Genomic DNA, 26,231 nt, shown 5'->3' on the forward strand with positions numbered 1-26,231 from the left:
TATGAAAATGCAAAGGACCAAGAATAGCAACTTGAAAACTAACAAATTTGGAAGACTTTAGTGATCTAATTTCAAGACTTGCTATAGAGCAAAGTAATCAAAACAGGGTGGTACTCATGTAAGAACAGAAATACAAACAATGGAGCAGAACAAGAGTCCAGAAATACATATATATATAGAACATGTAACAAGTATTTAATCATTGTCTCAAAAGGATGTACTGAGATAAAATATAATGTGTAAGAATTTTGTAGAAATGAAGTGATAAATCCTGTAAGTTTTCCAAAATGAATGAATCCCAAGTAGATTAAAAAGAAGCTACATTAAATATATTACACCAAACCTGTAGAAACCAAAGAAAAACAGAAAAATCTTAAAAGCAAAGGAAAAAGATGGAGTATCATCAAAAAAGACAAAACTAAGACTGACAGCCTACTTCTCATCAGCAACGATGGAAATCAGAAGACAGTAGAAAGGCGTCTTTCAAGAGATAAAAAACAGTAATTGTCTAGCCAGAGCTCTAAATCCAGCTGAAATATCCTTAAAGATCAATTAAGATGCACAAGTTGAAAGATAAACTGTCACACTGGATAATGAAATTCAACAATATACTGTTACGTTGCCAAGTTGATATTTTTTAGGTTCACTAGTTCATTTACAGTTTTAGAGTTTATGCTTTTATTTTGGTATAAACTAAATATTATTTAGTTATAAGTTTATAACTAATTATTATTATTTAGTTATAAACTAAAAATTCAAAATAATTTTTGAATATGTGAAACATTTACATGGTTCAAAACTCAAAAACTGTATTCAAAAGTATATCGGATTTCACTTCTATCGCTGTCCTTCTACCCATTTCATTTCCTTCTACACCACTTCCCTATAGATAACCATTTTTATTAAACCATGTTGTTGGCTTATCCTTCCAGTAACGTTTTTCTTTTTCTCTCTCCAGAAGTTCTTTTTGCAAATATATCTACATTTTCATGTACAAAAAGTAGTAAACTATATACACAGTAACGTGGCTTGCTTTTGTTCATTTAACAGTATATCCTGACAACCACTCCTTATCAATAAATTCTATTTCCAATTTTTTGCTATTACAAATGACATAATGAATAATTCTGTCTACACATCACTTTATACTCATAGCAGGTGTACCCTTAAAATAGATTCCGAGAAGGGGGTTTGTGGGTTAAAGGGTAAAGGAATCTGCAATTCTGTTAGAAATTGCCAAATGTACCCTCATTAGAAATGTATGGCAATACTTAGTTCCTCAGTCTCATAAATTGAGCGAGTATGTTAGTTAACAAACTTTTGGATTTTTGCCTGATAGGTGAAAAATACTTATCTTGGTATAGTTTTCATTTGTATACTCCTTATTAAGGTTTAACATCTTTTCCTGATGGCTATTTGCATCTGTATTAAGTATACTGTCAGTTTTTATGTGTTTTTTTTTTTTTTTTAAAGTAAAAACTGCAAAGCAATTTTAAGCTACATTAGGTAGAATTTATTAAGAATAATATTGGCAGTGTTATGAAAGTAATAAATTTTCTGCAGATAAAGGAAACAATTTAGTTAATGGTTGGTGTAAATAAACATTAATTGTGTTATTAGAGCAAACGTTATCAGTAGAATAAGAAACACAATGTGAAATCAAAAAAGTCAAATGAAAATCTTGAAGTGTAAAACTGACTTAGAAATATCAATATACACAAGTGAATTTCTAAAAATATATTTCCTAATTCTGTCCAGTCTCAAAAGGCTTAGAAGTGATCACATCGCAGGAGCATCCAGGTTATTTGGTTTCTAAATACCCTTTCCCCATTAAAGGGAAAAAAAACTGTTGATTCCCAATCTGTGGCAGACTTATGGTACATACATAGTGAGACTGGGATAGATTGTTATGCTAGAAGGCAAGGAATCGTTAAAGAGAAAGAGGGTTGCAGCAAATTTAGAAAATCTGAAGGGCAAAAGGAATAATGACTGATTAAAATGCATTCAACATTCTTTTTTAAATCTATGAGTTCATAGGATACTCAACAAACAAATCCTTTGCCACCAATGGCAGTGACAATGACCCTAACTGCCTCTCTAAAAATTAACTAGAAAGAAAGAATTACCCATTTATCCTGAAATTATATGAGAAACTAGAATAGCAGCAAATGATGTCATAAACGGCATCATTTGATGTCAGCAAATGATGTCATAAAACATGACAGCTTCAGGGATTGGGCCCTCCAGCAATACAACCATTAAGCTGGAAAAAACTATTTCAGAACCCTAGCACTCACTCTGACATTTACAGCAACCGGAGAAATGCTTAGTAATAGGAGAGGCTGCTGAACTTTGGTAAGAAAGCTGCTTGCGTGAACCAGCTACCATGCCCCAATTCCTTAATCCTGCTGCAATGTGTGGACAGCTGCTGGCTTTCCTAAAGCGGCTTGCTGGTACCAGGTGGACAATAAGGACTTTGTACTCTAAAATTTGGGGGTTGGGTCATTTGGTTAGTATGGGGGTACCCTGAGGGCCAGCCGGGATGTTTGACTTTATTCCGCTCCCTCAGGCTACAGGAGATTCTCTGGTGGCATCTAGCAGAACATTTAAATAGGTATATACACTTAAAACAAACAAACAAAACAGACAAAAAAAACCTACACATTTAAAGAAACCTCTGAGATGTCACAGGCTGAGTGCCAAGATAATACGTCAGTAACACACGCAACAAAGGATTTGAAAAAATAGTTTGGAAAAGTCACTATACAATGACACAACTGAAGACCTCAACAGGAAACAAAATCAATCCCTGAGGAGGGGAAGAATTTGATTTCCAGAGTTACCACAATACTCAAAATGTCCAGTTCTCAACAAAAAATTACAAAGCATACAAAGAAACCAGGAAACATAGCTCATTCATAGGAAAAGAGAATTTGACAGAAATGGCAGATTTGAACAGGAAGAAAAAAGAATCAGCAAACCTGAAGGCAATTGAAATTATCCAGTCTGAGGAGTAGAATAAAAAAAGAATGAAGAAAAATGAACAGAACCTGAGGGACTTGTATATGCATGTTTGATGGTATCCCACACCATGGGAATTCCAGAAGAGGTAGAGCTAAAGGGGCAAATATTTGAATGATGGCTTCCTAAATTTGAAGAAAAACATGAATCTTCACATCCAGGAATCTCAACAAACTCCAAGCAAGATAAACTCCAAGAGATCTTGTTATTATGGCAACTCTGGAACTCAAATTTTCCCCTCTCCTCAGGGATTACTGATTTTTCCTTGTTGATAGCTGGAGCAGTCCATTTGTGACTTTTCCAAGCTATTTTGCAAAATTTGTATGTATTCCTTGTTGAGAATGGAGGATTGTAAAGCGCAAGAGAAAAACTCTCCAGAGAGGGGTGATCTGAAAACGGAATGCGCCACAGGCTAAGCTGCGCCGGGGACTATATGTCCTTGAGTCTACAATCTTGAAGTTGTTTACCAGAAGCTGACTGGCCCCCCTGTACCTGGGCTGGTGTCTTGGTTGATGTATGGTAGCCCCTCCCTCCCAGTTCCCTTCTCTACATTTTCCTGTCAGCTACTTTGCAACTGTTCTCTTTGGCCTTGATGTCCTCCACTGTGGTCCTATCCCTGACTGCCCATGACGTTCTTATCTCAACTTCACATCCACAAGGATGGCTATTATCAATTTTGAAAAAAGGAAAACAAGCGCTGCTGACGATGTGGAGAAATTAGATTCCTGTACATTGCTGGTGAGATGTAAAATGGCGTAGCCAGTGTGGAAAACAGTTTGGTAGTTCCTCAAAAATTTAAACATAGAATAACTATATGATCTGGCAATTCTACTCCTAAGTATGAACCCAACAGAATTGAAAACAAGGACTAAAATTGAAAACAAGGACTAAAACAGATACTTGTACACCAATATTCATAGTAGCATTACTCACGCAAGCCAAAAGGTGGAAAGAACCCAAGTGTCCATCAACACATGGATGGATAAATAAAAGGGGCTGTATCCATAAAATGGAATATTAACCAGCCATAAAAATGAAATTCTTTTTATATGCTACAACATGGACAAACCTTGAAAATATTACACTAAATAAAATAAGCTAGACAAAAAAGAACAAATATAATTACACTTCTATGAGGTATCTAGAATAGGGAAATTCATAAGGACAGAGAATTACCAGGGGCCAGGGAAGGGGAAGGTAAGTTATTGCTTAAATGAGTAAAGCGTTTCAGTTTAGGATGATGAGAAAGTTCTGAAAATAGTGGTGATGGTTAGTTACCCACATTGTAAATGTACTTAATGCCACAGAATTGTACACTTAAAAATGGTGAAAATGATCAATTTTGTTATGTATACTTTACCACAAAAAAAAGTATTCAAAAAGTTGATAATGCATAGTAAAATAAACCCAAAGAAAGTAGAAAAATAAAATCAATAAAATTGAATAGAAGCCTTATAGTTCTTCAAAGAAACTAATAAAATTGAAAACCTCTGGTGGGAAGGAAAGCTGGGGGGCGGGGGGGGGGGGAAGAGACAGGAGGAAAGGCAGGTGGGGAAGGAGGGAACACGTGCATGAATGATGCGAGATGGCAGAGCACACACCTATAAAACCAGCACTTGGAATGAAAGAGGGCATCATAACTTTAGATGATACAGACATGAAGAATTAGTACGCGGTTATAATGAACTACTTGTATCGATAAAATTGAAAATTTATTATGAAATATACAAATTCCTATAAAAAAAATGAAACTACCATAGTGTCTGAAGTGAAATAGAAAACCTGAAGAGTCTTACCGATAAGCCTCTAAAATTGAATCAGGAGTCAAAAATCTTCCCGCCAAGAAAAACCCGAGCCCTGATTACTACCATGTATCAAGAAACACTTTAATTCCAAGCTTATGAAAATTCTTTCAGAGAATTGAAAAAGGTAGTACTCTGCATTTCATTTTATGAAGCCCACATAACTGCAGGAAAACTCATAGTATAAAAAAGGAAAATCACAGGCCACATAACTCATAAACATAGAAGCAAAAACCATAAAATATTAGCAAACCAAATTCTGCAACATGTAAAAAGGATAATATACCATCACTACATAGATGTCGCCTTCGGAATGCACGATCATTTTGTTATTATTAGGAAATCAATTCTTTGAATTCACCACATAACAGATGAAAACATTATCCTCTCACTAGATACAGAAAAGGTGTTTGATTGCTTTAAAAAATCTACTCATGATTTTAAAGAAACAAAAACTTTTGTGGCTATTAGGGATAAATGGACTGGTTTAAGGCGTAAAATTAAGGCTTAATATGTGTTGCCTCAATTCTGATAAAATTGGGAGGGCCTCAAGAGCCTCCCCACAAGTTCCTCTCTACTCTGTCCTCCCACAGATAAGGTCCCCTAAGAAAACATCCCTTCCTTTATCAACAGGACCAGGCACAGTTTCTGCTTATCCTTGAATAGTGGGTTTCAATTTCCTGCCCGCTTACAGAATTATTCAAACAAGCCAATCACATCCTCTGTGGGAACCAGGGAGCACCTCACTTCCGTCCCAGTACATACACAGCCTGCCTCCCACAGTACCTGGTTCTTCATTCTGCCCCAAATGGAACCCCCACGTGGTCTTGCATGGCATGTGGTGTCCTCCTCGCCAGGCCTGACTATATGTGACTAATAAATTGCTGTCAATTTCATCTGTCCAGTGTTGGGTGTTGTGTTGAGCCATTCTTAACCCAAGGGTGGGAATCTCGCCCTCACCAATGGGGTGAATAGTAGGCTATTAAAACAATATAGTGTATTATATGTTTATTATATGTTTAAGATATCAAAACAACATTCTTATAAAAGATATCTATAAAAACCCTACAGCAAAGTTCATATTTAATGGTATAATCTTTCAAGTTTTCTGTCTGAGCTCAGGAACAAGACAAAGATGTCCAATGGTATTTTCATTTAACAATGTACTGGAGATTTTATGCAGAACAGTAAATCAAGGAAAGGAAAAGGTTTAAGGATTAGAATGATGAAATAAAAAGTGTTGTGATTCACAGATGATATTATATGATTACATGTAGATGATACGACTATATATGTAGAAGAGCCAAACAAAGCTACAGTGACATTACTAGAGTTAGTATGAGTCAACAAAGTTAGTGAAAAGAAATAAATATTTAAACACATTTGTTTCCACCATGAACAAAAAGGTAAAAATTATTTACCAGGAATAAAAAGGTGAAAATATAATTAAAACAGGACATTTATAACAGCACCAAAAACTATCACCTAGGAAAATTCCTAAGAGAATATGCTTAAAATCCCCAATGGAAATAATTATAAGTGTTCGATGAGTCACTAAAGAAAACATAATAAGAAATGTAATAGCACATCTAGGGATTAGAAAACTCAACATTACAAACATAAATTCTCCCCAAATTGATCTAACAATTTATCAAAATCAATATCCTCTCAGGTTTTATTGTGGAACTTGAAAGTGGATTCTAAAATTTATTTGGTAACTCAAACAGCTGAAAATAGTCAGAAGGTTTTCTGAAGAATAACTCCAAGTGGTGGGGGTGGGGGTTACATTAGGACCCACTTTACCAACTATCAAAACCTATTGTAAAGACACAGTGATTAAGAGAGCATGGCATTGATTCAGGGAGTGGCAGATAGACCAATAGACCAGAATCAGAGATTAAGTGCTGAGAAATAGACTCATGCATATATAAATATCTAGAAACTGCTATCGATGGCAGTGCATAGGGAAACGAATGGTATTTTCAGTAATGGTGCTGGGACAGCTGGCAAAAAATGAAAGCAGACTCCACACCTATTGCCATATATATAAATCAACTGCAGTTGAAACAAAAATCTAAATGTAAAGGGCAAAACTATAAAGCTTTTATAGGAAAATAAGTATGGAAAGATTCTTAGTAAAACTAAAGCACTAACCACAAAGAAAGATTAATAAAATTGTTTGGTTCAAAGGCCCTATTAAAAAAAAAAATGTTGAGAGAAATAGAAATGGGAGAAGATAGCTATTAAAGAACTCTTACTAAATTAATAAACAACCCAACAGAAAGATGGAAAAGAAGACTCGAGCAAGCACTTCACAATAGCTGAAATCCAAATGGTCAATATGCGTATGAAAAGTGCTCAACCTAACTGGTACTTGGGGAAAGCATATCCGATCCAAAGAAACACCCACCAGATTTCCCAAAACGAAAAACAGTGATGACTCCAAACAGTGGTGAGCGCCCACATCTGGTTGGTATACGAGGATTGGTAAAGAAGATTCATATACCCTACTGACCAGGTATTCTACTTTTCAGTAAAAAAAAACACCTTGGGATTCAAATCTTACTTTATAAGACGAGCTTTACTAACTATATACTGCTGTGGGTATGATTTTGAGAGACTGTTTCTACTTTCAGAATAATTTAATTTGCCCTGACCTATTAATCAACATACTTCTAACAATTTTCTTTAATTTTACTAATACATTATTAAAAAAACAGAGTTAGTTCCCTGTTCAACTGTACAATAGAAGATGATGGATAAGCCCAGTCTAACCCTCTTTCCCTCTTCATCCTCCTAACATTTATTTCTATTAGTTTTCCATTAAATCAGAACATTTAATAATATTCACAACTGAGCCACAGAGCCTATTACAATTATATTTCCTTTCTCTATTGATTTTGTTCTTAGTAATTAACACTTCCTGCATTTTTTTCTTTGCTTACTCTTTAGGTATTCATCACTCAATTGGCCCCAAACTTTCCAACGGAATTGTAAGTCCCTTTTAATAAGTTCAAAACTATCAAGTAATCTATGAATTTTACGTTTACTCAGATGCAGTCTCTGAAACCTGAAGTCGATCCTCCAGCTCCAGTCTTTCTCTGCCTGCTGCAAGCTCCCACCCTGGACTTTCCCTCATCATTATCCTGGCAATGTCTTTGTCTAATGACATTAACATAAATTATCTATTTGCTCTATGCCACATGTAATCTACTTTCAAAGTACCATATCAATATAAAACTAAAACTAGGCCACTTCATGAAATATAAGACTTCTTTTTGTGTTCAGGATATGGTCTACTAGGTTAATATTAATATTGTGATTAATATTGTGATTTTAAATTGGCTGAAATAATCCTTTACTATGTTAGTAAAACTACCTGGTTGATTATATATAATGTTCATTATTTCAGGGTGGTTTTTGTGGGGGAGGGGAGGGGCTAATACTTTAGTTATTTGTTATATAACATATTTATAACGTTCCAAAATCAATACTGGAATAGAAGTTACATGACCCAGGTCTAGTTTACCGCCCTAATCCCTTCTCTAGTCTCTCCTGCCTCCATTGGTAGGCATTTTTAATTTTTTATTGTTTCTTTTTTAAATATAAATGTTTTCTCTCTCGTACTTATTTCTTGTTACTCATATTGTTCTCAGTTTTATATTAATATTCATTAATGACACTGATCATTCTGTGTATCTGTGAAATATTTTCTAGGCTTTAGTATTGATGTTATAAACGCTTCATAAAGAAGTTAGAAATTTACCTTCTTTTTCTATATGTTGAAACAACTGAAGTAGCACTGAGATTATCTGTTTCATTGGCCCTCCACTATAAATCCATATGGGCCTGGAACTTTTGTGGAGAGCCACTTTGTAATATTTGCCATTTCTTCTATGAAAACTGGTCTGCTTAAACTGCCTCTCTTCTGGGGTCAGTTGTGACAAATTGATTTCTTATAAAATGACTCTTTTCATCATTTTTCAAACCTATTTTCATAAGGTTATCTTAAAAGAAATATTTAAATTTTCTGTTTAATGGTTACTTTCTCATTGTATGTAAGGTTTCTACTTTTTAAAAATTTAGTTAGCTAATGAGCTGTTTCACGGACAAAAAAAACTTCAAAGAACCAAAAATTGATGTATTTGTTCTCTTTTTCTGTTATCTAGAACTCATTATTACCTTTATCATTATAAATCTTTCCTTTTGCATTCTTTTGGTTTATTTGGTTGCTCTTCTACTTTTTTGAATATTTTCACTGATGTGATGCTAAGAATTCTCTCATGATTGCTTTAGCTCAACACAGAGGTTGGCAAACTATAGTTCATGAACCATTATTCAACATACCACCTGTTTTTGTAAATAAAGTTTTATTGGAACACAGCCATATTCATTTATATATTGTCCGGTTGCTTTCATGCTACTACAGAAGAGTGTAAAAGTTGAAACAGAGACCATATGGGCCAAAAATATTTACTATCTATCCTTCTATAAAAAAAGTTAACTGACCCCTACTGTAACCTCTTGGTTCTGATGTGTCAAAAAATCTAGCAATTCTGTTTGTATTTTCACTTTAAGTCATGAGTTGTTTGGCAGCACGTTTGTTGTTTCCAGATGGAAGGGCCTTTTTGAATTTTTTAAACTGATTTTTACTCAAAAAAAAACAAACACAAAAAACCAAAACGCTGTGTATTTTAGGGAGAAATTTCGGGGAGTTTTCTTTATATGTCAATAATCATTTTTCTTCAGTGTTCCGGGTTCATTTGCAAAGAAGATGTATTCTCTCATATGCAATAGACAACCATGAGATCCACATTTTGCTGTATTATTTAGGTCTTCAATAGCCTTATAAAAATGTTTGCCCACTTGATCTATCTTTAACAGAGAGCGTTTAAGTCTTCTATTACTAATTTATTTCCAAGTCTTATTGACTCTCCCGAAACTTTTTTTAAAAACAAAAGTTATTAAAAAAAAAAAAAATCAAAGTTATCATTAATATCCATGTACCAATAATACATCTTCATTGAGACTTAAAGCTTGTAGCCTTATAATATGTCCTGCCTCTTTAATGATTTCTAGCCTGAATTCTACTTTGTGCAACATGAAAATAGTGACCTCTGTTTTCGTTTTATTTGATTTGTCTGGCATTTTCTTTGCCTAACCTCTATTCTTAACCTTCCTGAGTCTTTCAGTTTTGTATTTATATCGTTTGCATTGAGCACAGAGTTGGATTTTGTTATGCTAGTTAAGCTGAAAAAATTTTTTTTCTCTTAATAGGCCAGTTAACCCAGTTACTGATATGACTGATATGATCTCAATTCTGTTATAAAGAAAATCTATAAATTATTTCATTGTTTGTTTCCTTTTTTCCCTCCCCTCCCCCAATTTCTTTTGACAGCTACCTAGAAAGGTTTGGATTTTTGTCCTAATGGTTATCTTTATACTAATACCTTTATGTAACCTTTGCCTTCTCTTTATTAGATACTGTCTGTTCCCTAGTATGAGCAATACAGAAATTTTAACTCCTGGCCTTTGAGTCTCTTGGGACTTGCCTTTGCATGGGGCTCGCTCCAAACTCTTCGGAGTGTACTTTCTCTTCTAATAATGGCCCTTGAGCCACTGCTTTCTGCTCGGGCCCACTTCTCTTTCTTTGAAATGTACTTTTTCTTCTAATAAACTGCTTTTTCACTACCTAAAAAAAAAAAAATTAACTTTCTTCCCTTCATACCATCCTTACACCGTATTCCCTCTACATCCCTTTAAAGTAATAATATCCTTTGATTCCCCGATGAATTTTTATAAAGCAATCGATGATCCTATTAAGCTATTTCTTGGCTGTCTGAAACTTATTCTCTAGTAGCTTCCTCATGCAAGATGCGTGTGAACTCTTATTCCGTAAGTTCCTGAATGGCTGTACTCTATGTACACTGGCAGAGCGTAGAGCAAGTACAGGCTGCTTTGTTACCCGACCCCACCACCCACCATCACATTCAGTTCTAGTCAGACATCAGAATTCCCTGCACAACATCCTCCCTGTTGCCTTCCTGGCAGAAGAGCTTTTGGCGTTGACATAGATTCAACAGCATGGTATTGACATAAAGACAAACGGAACAGAACAAAGAGCCCACAAATAAGCCAGACAGACATGGATAACTGATATTTGACCAAGGCAGTGCAGTAGAGAAAGGACAGCCTTTTCAACAGCAGTGGTGGAAAAATTAAATATCCATATGGAAAATGAACTCGAATTCATACTTCGTAACGACATAGAAAATTAATCCAAAATGGACCATAGACCTAAATGTAAAACGTAAAACTATGAAACTTCAAGGAGAAAATGTCTATGTTAGGTAAGTATTTCTTAGATACAGCACAAAAGAAAACTTCATAAAAGATAAATTGGACTTCATTAAACTAAGGAATTGGGGTTCCTGGGAGAAATGACCCAGGATAGCGCAGAACAAGTACAAGAGGAATCTAGACACTGTTTTGCCAGATGGTAAGTAAGTGCTCAAAAATAGGGGTCTGCCCAAGGACAAGATGTCATCTTGAAGGGGCTCCTACTGCCCAAATGGCAACAATGTGATTATCACAATAATGAAAGGAATGGATAATATATTAAATTTTACAAATTTCATCAGCCCATAATGATAGGCAAATAAATGGAAAAGGAAAATGTCACCCATACAGTAGACTATCAATTAAAAAACAGAAAAGTCACCATTTTGCAACATCACAGTAATAACAGCTGAAGGCAACAATCATCAGTGGATGCCAATATAAGGTTTTGGGGAACAGAATAGTCACACAAACCCCAGGGTATCTCCCAGGAAGTTACCTATTAATTATGGGAGTGAGAGGTGGAGATATCTGTAGAGTGGAGAATTCTGGCAGTTCACCGCTGCCGTAAATAAGCGACCAAAGTCAACACTAACAATAATGGAACAGAATGAGATGTTTCCTAATGTAAAGCACTGAAAAAGACACATGACTTTTGCCAAAAATGATGCATCAGTCTGGATCCAATAAGGAGAGAGAAAGCACACATTAAGTTTGAAAAACAGTAAGTTTAACACAGGTAATTATTAACCACATCAATGGATCGGGTTAACAAGGGCTGGCTAGCAGGTGGAGAGAACTCTCAAGAATATAGGTATAATGGCAGATCTGATAGTAAGATATGCTGTCATTCCTCTACGGCTGAGACAGAGTGGGCAAGGAAGAATTTTCCTTCTGGGGATGTTAGAACACCGAAGCGTGAGCCATGGCTGTGCCTTCTCCAACAAAGTCTGATAACAGACTTATAGGAAGTACTGTGGTTTTACACCAAAGATGTTATAAGGAAAAAAGAGGACAACAATAGTCTGAATAACAGATCTAATAAAGATAGCAGACACCTTGGTCTTTCTATAATTCATGTTACTGTAGAATGGGTTTTCCTGTACTTGTAATAGCAATTCCCTACATAGGAGTTATAACAGGCTAAGATTGCTTTCCTGGATTCAGAGTTTTAGGGTTTCCTTTCGTCTTTTCCCCACAAAGTACTCAAACCTATAGTACCTTAGTGTATACACTTCACTAATACTTTCTGAGCTCTGTGTTCTCCATTGCCCCCTCCCCCATTATCTGAGCCTTTTCTTTTCTACACCCCTAAATTCCTACCCTGGTCAACTTGTGTTTATTTGCAGCAGTTTCTTCTCAGTGTAGGGTTCTGTTCTTTCACGGAATTATTCCCAAGAACCTTAGGCACCGGACTGTCCCAGCTCACTCAAACTTTCCTGTGGCAAACTCTGTCTCATTTCAGACCCCATATTAACAATTTGTGGACCACACGTTGAGTAGCACTGCGCTAAAATACTCTTTCAGAGAGGTGCTGAGTAGCCCTGTAAGAAGACAGACAGTATCACTATAAATTTGTAATCTCCAGTAGGAAATGGGCTTCAACATGACCTGTTATGGTTCTACATTTCATTGGGAAACGCCATCCACTTTGTGAACACACAGACAAACCTTCTATATTTACACCTATTCTTGCCTTCTTGCTTGTTCATAATAAAATGTCTCTCCTATCCAAAATCACCAATTTCTCCACCTGTGCTTTAGATCAATTCTTTCCTGCCTTCTCAGAAGCTTCCCATGCTCACAGATCTCTTTTCGTTATATTCAGTAGCTCACTTAAGTAGATCCTTTCCACTTTCATTTAAACATGCTTAAGCCTCAGCACTGTATTTTTTTCTCCCCAGATATTGCCTTCTCTCTCTCCTCTACTTCAGAAGTAAACTTCTCTACAGAGTTGTCTAAACTTTCCATCTACATCTCTTTACCTACCACCCACTGTTCAACCCACCCCAATATGGTTTTCCCTTCTGCCTCTCTAGTAAAATATGTTTTTGCATGACTGCTACATTTCTAACCCTAAAAATGTTTTGGGCCTCTTACCTGACCTTGCAGGAGCATGACAAAAAATAATGCTGCCTTTAATACTTTCTTTCCTTGGCTTCCATGATATGACTTTTTCCTGGTTTTCTCCTACCTCTTCTTAGTCTCCCTTGTCGGTTCATCCTTAGCTAGTAGTCACTACCTATCAGAATTCCTGAAGGTTAGTCCTAGGTGTCCTCACTCCGCTCTTCCGAGTGGGAGGTAAGAGAACAGAGGGAAGACAACAAGGAGACCAAAACAGAAGGGTCAGAGAAGTAGACCTTTACACCAAAAGATGGGGGGGAAAGCTGAGATTAGGAAAAGCAAAGCACGTACAAACAAGTCAAATCTAGAAGACTGATGACAGAAACTTAAATCAATATGCCCCAGTACAAACAGATAGACACTAGGAATCTCATGGGCTATATATAGGCTCTCTTCCTGATTATGCTTAATGTTGAATATATAATCAAGAGATCCCAGGGAGACTATTCATCCATAAACAAAGTACAATAAAGATCTTCCGGTATTTGAGTCCTAATTACTATATGACATTTTCCTTTTAAATTTATTACACAATGACATGAGTACCTATGGACCATTTATACAGTTGATGTCTGAACAACGTCGGGGTTAGAGGCACCAACACACACACACACACACACACACACCCTGGTGCAGTTGGAAATCCGAATATAACTTGACTCTACCAAGTATCTGTGGGAGATTAGTTTCAGGACCCTCAGTGGATACCAAAAATCTGTGGATGCTCCTTACCTATACAAAATGGCACAGATCAAAGCACAGAGTTGGCCCTCTGCATCCGTGGACTCCCAACCACAGACTAATAACAATACAGGTATGCATTTTTTAAAATCCATGTATTAGGGGATCTGCTCAGTTCAAACCCATGTTGTTCAAGGGTCAGTTGTATTAGGAAAAAAACAGAACAAAGTTCTTTGAGGAATAATTTCACAACTTCAAAGATGAGGATTTGAAAAACGTTTTGAAAGATTAGATGAACACACAAAAACACTGAGGCAATTCAGTTGATGGTTATATGTTCACGTGTCGTTTGAAACAAATATTTGAACATGTACCCTACTTATTGTACACATGTACATATAACTACAAGACTAGTGTATCTTGTACATAATAAATCACATAAACATGACATTGTTAAAGAATGAAATCAGAATGAAATATACTTTTAAATGGCTTGCTAATCATGATAGCTTCATACTACTATCAGCTAATGGTCCAAGAGTAATATACACTTAAACATGATTCATCATTAACATAGAGGATGTCAATCAATTTCAATGAGTCTTCTTGTTAATTTTGAAACTTTTAGGCCCAGGTCTTGTTAGATTTAGTTAATCATTGCTGTTAACCTCACAAGACTGACAAAGAGCCTACAAAGTATTAGTTCTGCCACTCAAATGCTGTTATGCTTGTATATTATGTAGTATCATCTTTATTGTAGCTGAAAATGAGACTGCAAAGATTCAAGTCATTAAGGCTGGTGGAAAAGCATAACTCCATCAATGTCATACACCCAGTAAAATGAAACACAAAATGGGGCAGCAACAGTTACAACTTTCTATGGAACATGGATCTCCTTGCCAACTAATCCATCACTGGTTGCACAGCCAGGCGCCAGGAACGACAACTACATACCTATCCCTCTACACAACACTAAAGAAGCCATCAAATATGAGTAGCCCTGGTTTCTCCGGGCTCAGCCTTCTGTATTTCTCTAAACTGGGGAAAAGCCAAGTCATCAGCACTTGCCCTTGATTATACACTTAAATGGAAGGACATGATGTTAATTGGGATTGGGACCACTTTTTACAGCTGTGGCACATGTGCCCTACATCGTACAACTCAGGGACTTTCCAGACTACTCAAACTGAGGGGCTTTTGTGAGTGGCCTCCATATGGGACTTCCCCAGGAACTGAGATTAGATGGTTTTATGCCAGGGTCCTGGTAATGGCCTACCATGATCTTCACTCTTTTGACAGTCATTTTGGATAAAAACAGATGTTACAATTCGTAATTCTACAAACCAAGTATATGAAAATTGTTACAATTTGTGACAGTAAAAAAAACACAGGGGAGTCTGCTGTACAGAAATCCCATTACTTCCAGGGCAACAGTTTCATAGGTTGTACAGCACAAGAGACTGCCTCATTTAAGAGGGCAAATGGCAATTAACATGCACACCACTTCCTAAGACATGCATCCCTTGTTGCTACATATGCCAAGAGTGGGCTTATTGCTAACTCTCACCAAGGTACTTGCCTCCGCTCTCAGGATACTTCGTATACTATATGCGAAATGCAGCCATTTGACATGCTTAGTCACGTGACCATGGCAATCTACATATCAAGTACTTTAAAGCTTAATTTATGCAGAGAAGCACTAAAGTTTTCCTTCACTTCAGTGGATTATATTTTACCTCAGAATGTGGTACATCTCATTTTGGAGAGTACTGGTCTAGCATATACTTGAAAATACAGGAGTAATTTTGAGAAAGGGATCAAGGTTACAGGAAGAAATGAGAGACTCATGCATCCAGTCTAACTTGGTGAGGTCTCTAAGAAAAATCAGAGACAGAAATCTACAGATCCAAGAACTAAAGTTTGCAAATTACCCATATTTGAGTATACAGATGTAATGCAATTTTAAAATGTCTTCTGATGCCAACTTTCCACCAGGACAGGGCAACTAGTACTGAGACAGACTTGCCTTCCATGAATAACTAAATGTAACTGGGAAGAATATATGAGGCAATTGGACAATAGGCAATGCAATTTCCCTTGATCCCTGAAAAAAGGGAAACTCAGGAGGTGAGGCCCTAAAATGTCTTGATTCTTGGCCTAGGAACTAGTTCCTCGCCGTGACACAGGGAGCTACAGCCTAAGCAGAACATAGCTAAGTAGCCAGAGAATTTGGGGCAATGAAACAAGATAAGCACTGGAGAGGGGAGCTCTACAGAGGAAAGGCACCAGTAGGATTTCTTCAAGTCCTTGGCTGAAGGTTACCACACTGCATAGAATGAGACTTCAAAAAGCTTACCAGAGAGTAGCTGCTAAGGGATTGAGAGAAGAGCAAAGATACCAGAGGCCCAGCAAGAACAGAGAGAAAACAAAAAGATGCTAGTCTAAACTGGATCATACTAACAATTGTCGCATCCTACACAACAAGAGCTGTGGGAAGCGAGAAGGGCGGCATAGGGTTAAGAAAGACAGTAGCCAAGAATAGAGTTCAAGCAGGGCCAAGGGACTCAAGTCTCAAGGACTGAGCCCCGAATCAGGCCAACGCATGGCTTTTATTGGTTAAAAAATGAGGAAGTAAAGCTTGTTAATCTCAAGATCTGTGAATTCCATACATTATACTAGGAAACGGATTCAAACCAATCACCCTTGCCTGCAGGCAGCCGGAACCAAAAGTCCCAGGATTTCTTGTAATTACTGTATTACTAATTATTACTTAGTAACATTGTATTACTTAGTAATTATTGTATTACTATTGTATTACGTCCCCAAGGGACAAAAACTTTATGCTGAAACTTACTGATATGAATAGATGGAGAACTGATGTTATCACATCACTGAATCTCTTCCCAACCAGGTTGTGGGAAGGAATACAGCCACAGAGGCAGAAGCTCTCCTTAGACGGGGGAAGGTGGGGGTCTATGCCCACCTCTATCAACCCCGTGAGTTCTCCAGATGGCCCCTATGCGACTGTACCTGTCTTAGGTTGTTCCTCCCTTGAGGAATCTTCCCTGTCATTGACTAACCAGCCATCCTTTGGGGCCAAACAGGGAGACATAAGGTGCAAGCACAAAGGTGAAGCAAAGTCCCTGAAAGGATCCGTCTCACAGACTCTCCTTCCTTTGGGCGCAGGTACGACGGGACAGATGGGTAGGCTGCTGTGTAACAACAAATAATTACTTAAAATGTAAATGGAATGAACAATCAAAAGCAAAAATTTACAACTTGGATTAAAAAACTAGATACAACTCTCCACTATCTACAAAAGACACACTTTATATATAAAAGCTAAAAGTAAAAAGGATGAAAAAATATACCATTCAAGCACAAAGAAATCTGGTGCAGCTATATTAATATAAGACAATGTAGGCTTCATGAAAAATATGAGATAAAGGACATTTCATAGTGTTAAAAGCGGCAGGCAATTCATCAGTAAGACAAAGCTTCCAAATACCTGCAGCAAAAACTAACCAGATTAAAGAAATAGAGATATAAATCAATAATCATTGTTGAAGATTTTAACATTCCTTTCTCCATAATAGAAGTAAACAAACAAAAAAAGAATAGAGTTTTACAACACTATCGACCAACTCGACCTAATTGACATTTACAGAACACTACATGCAACAAATGTAGAACTTAAATTCTTTTCAAATGCACATGGAACACTCAGCAAGAAGTGATATGATATGCTAGAACATAAAATGTCTCAATAAACTTCAAAAATTTTAATCTTAGTATTTTTACTATAATGGAACAAGCTATCTAGAACATCTCCCGTACACCTATAAATTAACACACTTCCAAGCAAAACAACGGTCATAGGGAAAAAAAATTGCAAGAGAAATTTTAAAATATTTTTAATGGAAACAACACAAAATCTATGTTAATAAAAATGACACAAAATTTGTTTAAGGTGGCTTGGAAAGAAAAACTATACCTTTAAAGCAAACAAATAAGACTAACAAAGGCAAAAGTTAGATGATAAGCTCTCAGTAATAGTAAACAAGGAAAAAAAGAGTAAACACAAATTACAAATAGAACAGAGGACATCATTCAGCTCCTGAAAACAATAAAAGGATAAGAGAATATTGTGAACAACTTTATGCCAATAAATGTACCAATTAGATGAAACAATTTTCTTCAAACAATTTACCATGAAATAGAAAACCTGAATAGCCCTATATCTATTAAATACACTGAATTCCTAATCAAAACCTTCCCATAAAGAAAACTCCAAGCCCAGATGGAGTCATCAGTGAATTCTGACAAATACTTAAAGAAGAATTAATACTAATTTTACAAAAGTTCTTTCATAAAATAGAGATGGAGGAACACCTTACACCACATTTTAAGGCCAGTATTACCTTGATACCAAAAGCAAAGAAAGATACAGGAAAATTATATCACCAATATTCCTCATGAACAAAAAAAATTCTTAAAATACTTGCAAATCAAATCCAGAAGTATAATAAAAGGATACTATATCATGACCAAGTGGGGTCAATATATATATCAAGAATGCAAGATTGGTTTAACATCTTGGAAATCAATGTAATTCACCACATTAACAAAAAAAAAGAGAAAAACCACATGATCATTTTAATAGATACTGTATAGAATATGAATTTAGCCAAACTCATTATCTATTCATGATAAAAACCCCTGACACACTAGAAATAGAAGGAAACTTCTTAATTATGACAATGAACATCTATTAAGAAAACGAACAGAGCTAACATAATAATGGTGAAAAAACTGAATGTTTTTCACCATTCAGAAATAACATCATCGCTCATTTAATCTTGTACTGGAGGTTCTAGCTAGGGCAATAATGGAAGAAAATGACAATTATAAAGAAAGGCAAGAAAGAAGTATAACTACCTACAGGCAATATGATAGTCTATGTAGAAGATCCTAAGAAATCTATAAAAAACTACTAGATTTAATAACTGAATTTAGCAAAAAGAAAAGAAAATCCAATACAATCAACATATAAAAGTCAATCGTAGGACCGCCCGGTGGCTCAGGCAGTTGGAGCTCCATGCTCCTAATGCCAAAGGCTGCTGGTTCGATTCCCACATGGGCCAGTGGGCTCTCAACCACAAAGTTGCTGGTTTGATTCCTCTACTCCCGCAAGGGATGGTGGGCTGTGCCCCCTGCAACTAACAACGGCAACAGGACCGGGAGCTGAGCTGTTCCCTCCACAACTAACATTGAAAGGACAAGTTCACTTGGAAAAACTCATGGAAGTACACACTGTTCCCCAATAAAGTCCTGTTCCCTTTAAAAAAAAAAAAAAAAGTTAATTGTATTTCAACATCCTAGCAACAAACTGGAAATAAAAATTTAAAAAACACCTTTAATAAACATTAGCATAAAATATTTTAGAATAAACAAAAATTGTGCAAGACCACAAAAATAAAATAGTGCTGAGAGAAACTAATGATCTAAATAAATGGGAGAGGGCCAGCCTGGTGTCTCAGGCGGTTAGAGCTCCATGCTCCTAACTCCGAAGGCTACCGGTTCGATTCCCACATGGGCCAGTGGGCTCTCAACCACAAGGTTGCCAGTTCAATTCCTCAAGTCCCATGGCACCTTGAGCTGAGCTGCCTCCCGGATGGCTCAGTTGGTTGGAGTGCATCCTCTCAACCACAAGGTTGCCAGTTTGATTCCTAAAGTCCTGCAAGGGAAGGTGGGCTGTGCCCCCTGCAACTAGAAAACGGCAACTGGACCTGGAGCTGAGCTGCGCCCTCCACAACTAAGACTGAAAGGACAACAACTTGAAGCTGAATGACACCCTCCACAACTAAGACTGAAAGGACAACAACTTGACTTGGAAAAAAAAAATCCTGGACGTACACACTGTTCCCCAATAAAGTCCTGTTCTCCTTCCCCAATAAAATCTTTAAAAATAAATAAATAATAAATGGGAGATAAAACATGTTCATGGATAGGCAAAGTCAATATTGTTAAGATCATCCTCAAATTCGTATCTAGATTCAAAGCAATTCAAATCAAAATCATAGCAGGCTTTTGTGTAGAAATTGACAAGCTGATTATAAAATTTATAAAGAAATGCAAATGACTTCAAAGAGCCGAAACAATTTTGACAAAGAACAAAATTTTCCAATTTCAAATTTTGCTGAGAAAGCCCAGCAATAAAAAACTGTACAGATAGTACTCAACAGATAGATCAATAGAACAGAATAGAGTACAGAAATAGAACCATACATGTATGTTTGACTTGTTACAAAAATGTCAAAGTAATATAATGAGAACATGCTCTATTCAATAAATGGTGCTTTAACTATGGTTAAAAATATGAACCTTGGGGGCAGCTGGTTAGCTCAGTTGGTTAGAGGGCGATGCTAGTAACACCAGAGTTGCCAGATCGATCCCTGCATGGGCCACTGTGAACTGTGCCCTCCACAATTAGATTAAAACAACTACTTGACTTGGAGCTGATGGGCCCTGGAAAAACACACTTAACATTAAATAAAAAGTTTAAAAAAATATATGAACCTCAAACCTTACCTAACACAAAAATTACTCAAAATGGATTACAGATCTAAGTATAAAGCTAAAACTATAAAAATACTGAAAGAAAAAAAAATGGGAGAAAATCTTAGTAAACTTGGAGTAGGCACAGAATTGTTGGATAGAACACAAATCACTAATCATAAAAGAAAAAAAATGATAAACCAGACAAAATTGAAAACTTCATATTTTCAAAAGACACCATTAAGAAAATGAACAACCAAGCTACCAGAGTGGGAGAAAATACTAGCAATACATGTACCTAACAGGACCAAGATGCGGAATATAAAGAATTTTTATTTTTCAATAAGACAAAGTACCTAATTTTTAAAATTTGCAAGGCTTACAACTGAAATTTTATCGAAAGAGATATAAAAATGGCCAACGAGCACAGGAAAAATATGTGCATGATTACTCATCAGGGAAATAAAAATTAAAACCATTAGATACTCCTTCATGCACACCAGAAGGGCTAAAATTAAAGACTACCACCACCCAAATTGGCGAGGATATGAACCAACTTGAACTCTCATACATGGCTGGAGGGAACGCAAAGTGTAGTACAACCTAGGTAAACACATTTATGACGCAAAAAGAAATTTCAATTCTAAGTATTTACCGAAGGAAATAAAAACATACCCACATGAACACTTACCTACAAATATTTAGAACAATTTTATTCGTGGCAGCCCCAAACTGAAAACAATAGTATTTCCATCAACAGGTGAATAGTGTATACAGAACTGTTGTGTATAAAACTGATATAGATAATATGAATCAACCTTAAATACTATTAATCCTTTGTCATTGTATCTTGTACTCATAAAATGATTTATATTTTTTGCCAAGAACCAAAAGAAATCAGCTCTCAGAACTGACAGTTACATATCTTATAGACGGCCAATTAGTAGCCTAAGAAAACTGATGGATTCTCTTATTTTATACTCCCTTGAAAAATAATGTGACCCCTTTCAAAAGTATGCTTTTGAACGTGTTTTTTAAAAATAGCTCTTAGTAATTTGCTACTCTTTGGTTGAACGGTACATCAACACCACAGAATACTGCACAATGTTCTAACATTTCTCCAAGATCAGGTTGTCTCCTAACTTAATGTATCTATAATGTACCTAAAGAAAATCTGTTTTCTAAGCTCTCCCCTCTTTCCTGGATGTAACTGCATACTAAGAAAATGACAAGGGCTGAGGTAGTCATCCAACTTTAGCTTGTGGTCACTCACCCTCATTCCTTCCAAATGGTAGCCTTAGAAAAGGAGTTTACACTGTTGAAAGTGAACTGACATCTTAAGACGCTTAACCGTAGAGCTGGGAGGACTAAGGATGGAGATGGGCCCCTTGTTAACTCTCTAGTCTTGACTTCCTGTTGAACTCTATGGTAACCTCCGGGGAAGGAGGTGGGGAAAGCGGGTAGCCATGTTGGACTCATCTCTTCTTCCCACGTGGGTGGCCAGTGGGCAAGACCTGCTGGTGAGTGTGCATGCACTCCTCGGTTCTGTTTCTTTTTCTTTTTTCCAAATAAACCGTTTCCTTTTGGTGGATTATCTGGAGAATTATTTGGCCAGTCAACAAGACCAGCGTTCTCAATGGGGGCATGGTGGCTAGTGTAATTGCGTCTGAGCATTTATAAATTATAATACTTTTTTGTTATAAATTAGCTTTCTTTTTTTAAAGTTAAAGCATTATGTTGATTTTGATATTTAAATGTGTTAGGAAGAATTGCTTTTCCATAAATTTCATTTAGGATAATATAGGGAACACCAGAAAGCACATACTAGAAAGGGACACTAGGTCTGACAGTGTTGAGAACTACTACTCTACGCTTTGAATTTTGGTCTTAATTTTCTAAAGAATCCTTTTACGATCACCTGTATTTTGGAATGTAATACTGCTTGAGCTAAAGAAACACTTGGGTTTACTATTATACTCTAGAATTCTAAATCTATGCCAAATTGGGCTCTCTGGGGAGAGGGGCCTAGAAATCAATTTTTAACAAGTATACCAGGTGATTCTAGAAGAGCTAAAATTTGAAAACCCCTACCTAAATCTATAACTGCAGCATGATATGTGGCCTAAACCAAACTGGTTTCTTGTTTGTTTTGTTTTGTTGGTCTATAGAATGTGCCTGTGTGGGTTTTTTAATTACCTGCCAAGATCTAAATTTCTAGAGAAATTTTTCACAAAAATCCAGACTTCAGACTTCTCATAAAAGTTAAAAAAAAAAAAAAAAAGATCCTTCAACAATGGCCCTGCACTCACATGAGAATCCACAGGAGCCTAGTTTGCCCTCCCTCCCCCCAATTATTTTAACCCCAGGCTCCTAGTTTTCCATCTCAATTACCAGCTCAGTGCCTGTAGGTATTGTAGTTTGATCCACGATGCCTGTACCCACAAGCTCATTAGGAGAATGAGGAACAGATGATCAAATGAACCCTATCTATTTAGTTCTAAAATGTATTGTCTAAACTTTTGTTTCGGCTGGTATTAAAATAAGTTTGCAAGGAGAGAGGGGAGGAAATATCCCAGTCAATAAGACTCAGGAAAATATTTTTAATTTATTGAAGATAACCCTAACTTTTTTGAGGTGTATGTGCAAATATCATTTGTTAATGCTTTTTCTTAGTACACAAAAACATTTACCTTCCAATTTAAATGCTTTCCTTGAACTCTTGCTTACAATACACATACAAAGATAAAAAATAGTTGGGGACTGGGATTATATAGAACATTTTGAGAAATCTGGAACTGCAAACTTGTCTCAGAATTGAGGATCAGAGGTTTTATTATCCAAATTCTCATTCCTTCAGGTCTGAATGTCATGGCCAGGCACACAATATATCTTAATTCTAGAATTATGCAAAATTCAGATCCTAATTGGCTAGTTGCCTGTTTAACCATTTAAAATAGCAATATAAGAAACCTTAAAATCTGTCTAAAAATTAAGAACTGTTTCACTTGTACTAACTTTCCAACAGGTGGGCCACATCTGAGCAAACTATTAGAGTGGTGCAAAAGTAATTACGGTTTTTGCAATTATTTTAACCTTTTAAACCAATTACTTTGCACCAAACTAATAGTATGAAGGATCTGAGATTTTATTCTCCATACCACAAGCTAACAATGTAGCTTACCACGGATGCTAGTAGAAAACACGAGATTCAGGAGTCACAGACAAAGGGCATTTTATTACTTACAATAATAGCGTAAGCCGAAGCACCAACATTTTTGCACTGGTTTCCAGAGTCCCAGCTCTTACCAGGCAAGGTGAAGAGGGCCAGATGACACCTGCACAGGCAATGGGTTGTTACATGAGAGGAAACCTAAGCTTAGGGAACCCCAATCTTTTATGATGAGCAATAAGCATGCCTGCCTTTTACTCCAGAAGGAGACATTTATCTTTATTCCACTGGACCATATGCATGCCTGCTCTTTGCTCTGATGGAAGACACTCTTCTAAGGCTGTTCCTTACACAAACATCCTTTAAAAATACAAACAAAGGGCAGTCACCACTGGCAGGACCTGCAGAAACAGAGAAAGACCCATGGAAAATTATCTCCCTCCACTAGATACTGGTTCTAGCATATAATTAAATGAGGAGTCTAACACTACCACTTATTTAAAACATTAATTAATTTCATATACACTTTGACTTAGCTCAATTATTTAATTAGCATTTTATCTCAAATCAACTAGTCCCTCTAAAAAGGAAACAAGTATTAGAAATGAACAATCCCTTTTCCAGTTACTTTGTATTTTTAAGAGAAGGTGCTCAAATATTTGCAATACTAAAATTTAAAAACCTCAAGTATTCTACAAGAAAAATAATTACTGTGGTTACTTTGACTAACTTTAAATGTTTCAAACCTGTTAACGTTACCAATGGGAACTACCTGTCAAAAGTCTCATTATACAGTAACAAACACTACAAAGAACAGTAACTTCAACATTTCCAGTTGCTGTCTACAAAATACAAGAAAAATCCTGCACCCCAAATCACTTTGTTCTATTTCTCTTTACCTTTTACCGTCTCAAAAATAAAATCTTCGAAAGAGAAAGACAACAAAACACCGCCTCTTAGTTCCTTTGTCCACAGCAGAGGGGAAGAGAACTGGGTTCTTATGAAGGTAAAGAACACGAAACGTACAAGACAGAAAATAGACGGCAACTGATCTGTAATCAGTCATCAAAGAAAGTCACCATCCCTTCATCTTCATCCCTGCCTCCCCACTCCAGCTCAAAAAAACGTGCGTGTATACGAGGTGATTAGGATCGTATGCACCTGGACAAAGCTTTGGGGGGAGGCAGAGGGTAGCCGTTAACTAGATGCAGTTGGCAAAGAACCCGAGATACAGACTACAGCAAACTCCGACAGAGGTTTTCAAAAGTGCGGGTCGCGTGGGCCACCCAACCCTGGAGGGGAATGCCGAGGGGCAGGAGCAGCAGCGCGGCCAAGTCCACGGCACCCGTGGAAGTTGCTCGCGGGGCGCGCGGCACGCCGCACAGCGAGCGCGGGCCCTCCATGTCACCGCCGCCAACACAGACCCTCCTTCTCGCCCCTCCCCCGTCGCGCACCCCTGGCGGCGGCGACATGACAGCGAGTCGCGCAGCACAAGGGCGCCCGTCTCCCCGACGCCCTCCCTGGGCTCCCCCGCGCCCGCCTCTCACCTTGGGTAGCGAACCGCGAGGAGCCGCTGGCCGGCGAGCCGGGGCCAGGGACTGGCGGTGGGGTCTCGGCCGAGCCCAACATGGGCGCGGGCAGCATGAGGTAGCGCTGGGGAGCGGGCAGGCAGCGCTGGCAGAAGGAGTGCAGGCAGGGCAGCAGCTTGGGCGCCCGGCTCTGGATATTCTGGTGGCACACGGCGCAAGTGTCCAACAGGTTGAGCCGGGCCGCCTCGCCTCCGCGCTCCGAGTCCGGGCCCTGCCGACTCTCGGCCTCGTTCTCCCCGCTCGGCGCCGCCGAGGGCCCCCCGGCGGCCGCCGCCGAAGCCGCCACGGCCGCCGTCGCTGCCTTCTCCACAGCCACCTCCATTGTCCTGCCCCCGCCGCCGCCGCCGCCGCCGGGGAAGGGGGAGCGCGGTCTCCGCCCGCTGCCGCCCCCGACGACCTCCTCCTCCTTCTCCTCCTCCTTCTCCTCGTCGTCACAGGCCGCTCGGGTGACCCGTGGGAGAGGGAGGGAGCGAGGGCCGGGCCGAAGAAGCCTCCTCAGGCCCCGGGGATCCGCCTCCCGGGTGGCGCGGCCGGAAGAAGGGGATCTGTCAGCAGGGACCGTTCCTCGCACCGCGGAGGACGTGCTCCGTCCGCTTCGCCAACCGCCGCGGCGATCTTCGAATCCGCCCAGCCCGCCCTCGCCTCCCGGCTTTTCTCTTGAGCCCCCGACCCACCTCCGGATCCGCCCCCGCCCTCGCCCTCTCTCCCAGCAACTGAGACGACGGCAGGGAGCTCGCCGCCCAATAGCCGCCGCGCCAGGCCAGGGGGCGGGGCCTGCCGATGCCCGCGAGGCTCCGACGGCCCCGGCGGGAGGCTGGGAGGTGGGAGGGCTCTTGTGAAGCCCCGCCCCTCAAAACTCCTAGAACCGCGGCCTCTGATTGGGCCTTTGTGTGCGTGTAGCTCCTCTGAAAATATTGAGGGTTCATTTGTTAACGACCGACCATCTAA

At 38.2% G+C, this 26,231-nt stretch overlaps 1 protein-coding gene across 2 annotated transcripts in view; it reads right to left on the reverse strand.

Moving 5' to 3' along the window:
• Positions 1-25,995, reverse strand: part of TRIM24 (tripartite motif containing 24) — an 83,336-nt gene extending 57,341 nt beyond the window's left edge. For both annotated transcript variants that reach the window (XM_019750550.2, XM_019750540.2), the window contains exon 1: positions 25,242-25,995. In XM_019750550.2, coding sequence (XP_019606109.2) covers positions 25,242-25,605 — 364 coding nt within the window. In that variant the 5' untranslated portion in view covers positions 25,606-25,995. The remainder of the gene's footprint in view (positions 1-25,241) is intronic.
• Positions 25,996-26,231: the final 236 nt, after the last annotated feature.

Source organism: Rhinolophus sinicus, linkage group LG11, assembly GCF_036562045.2.
Source record: "Rhinolophus sinicus isolate RSC01 linkage group LG11, ASM3656204v1, whole genome shotgun sequence".
In the NCBI taxonomy this organism is placed as follows: domain Eukaryota; kingdom Metazoa; phylum Chordata; class Mammalia; order Chiroptera; family Rhinolophidae; genus Rhinolophus; species Rhinolophus sinicus.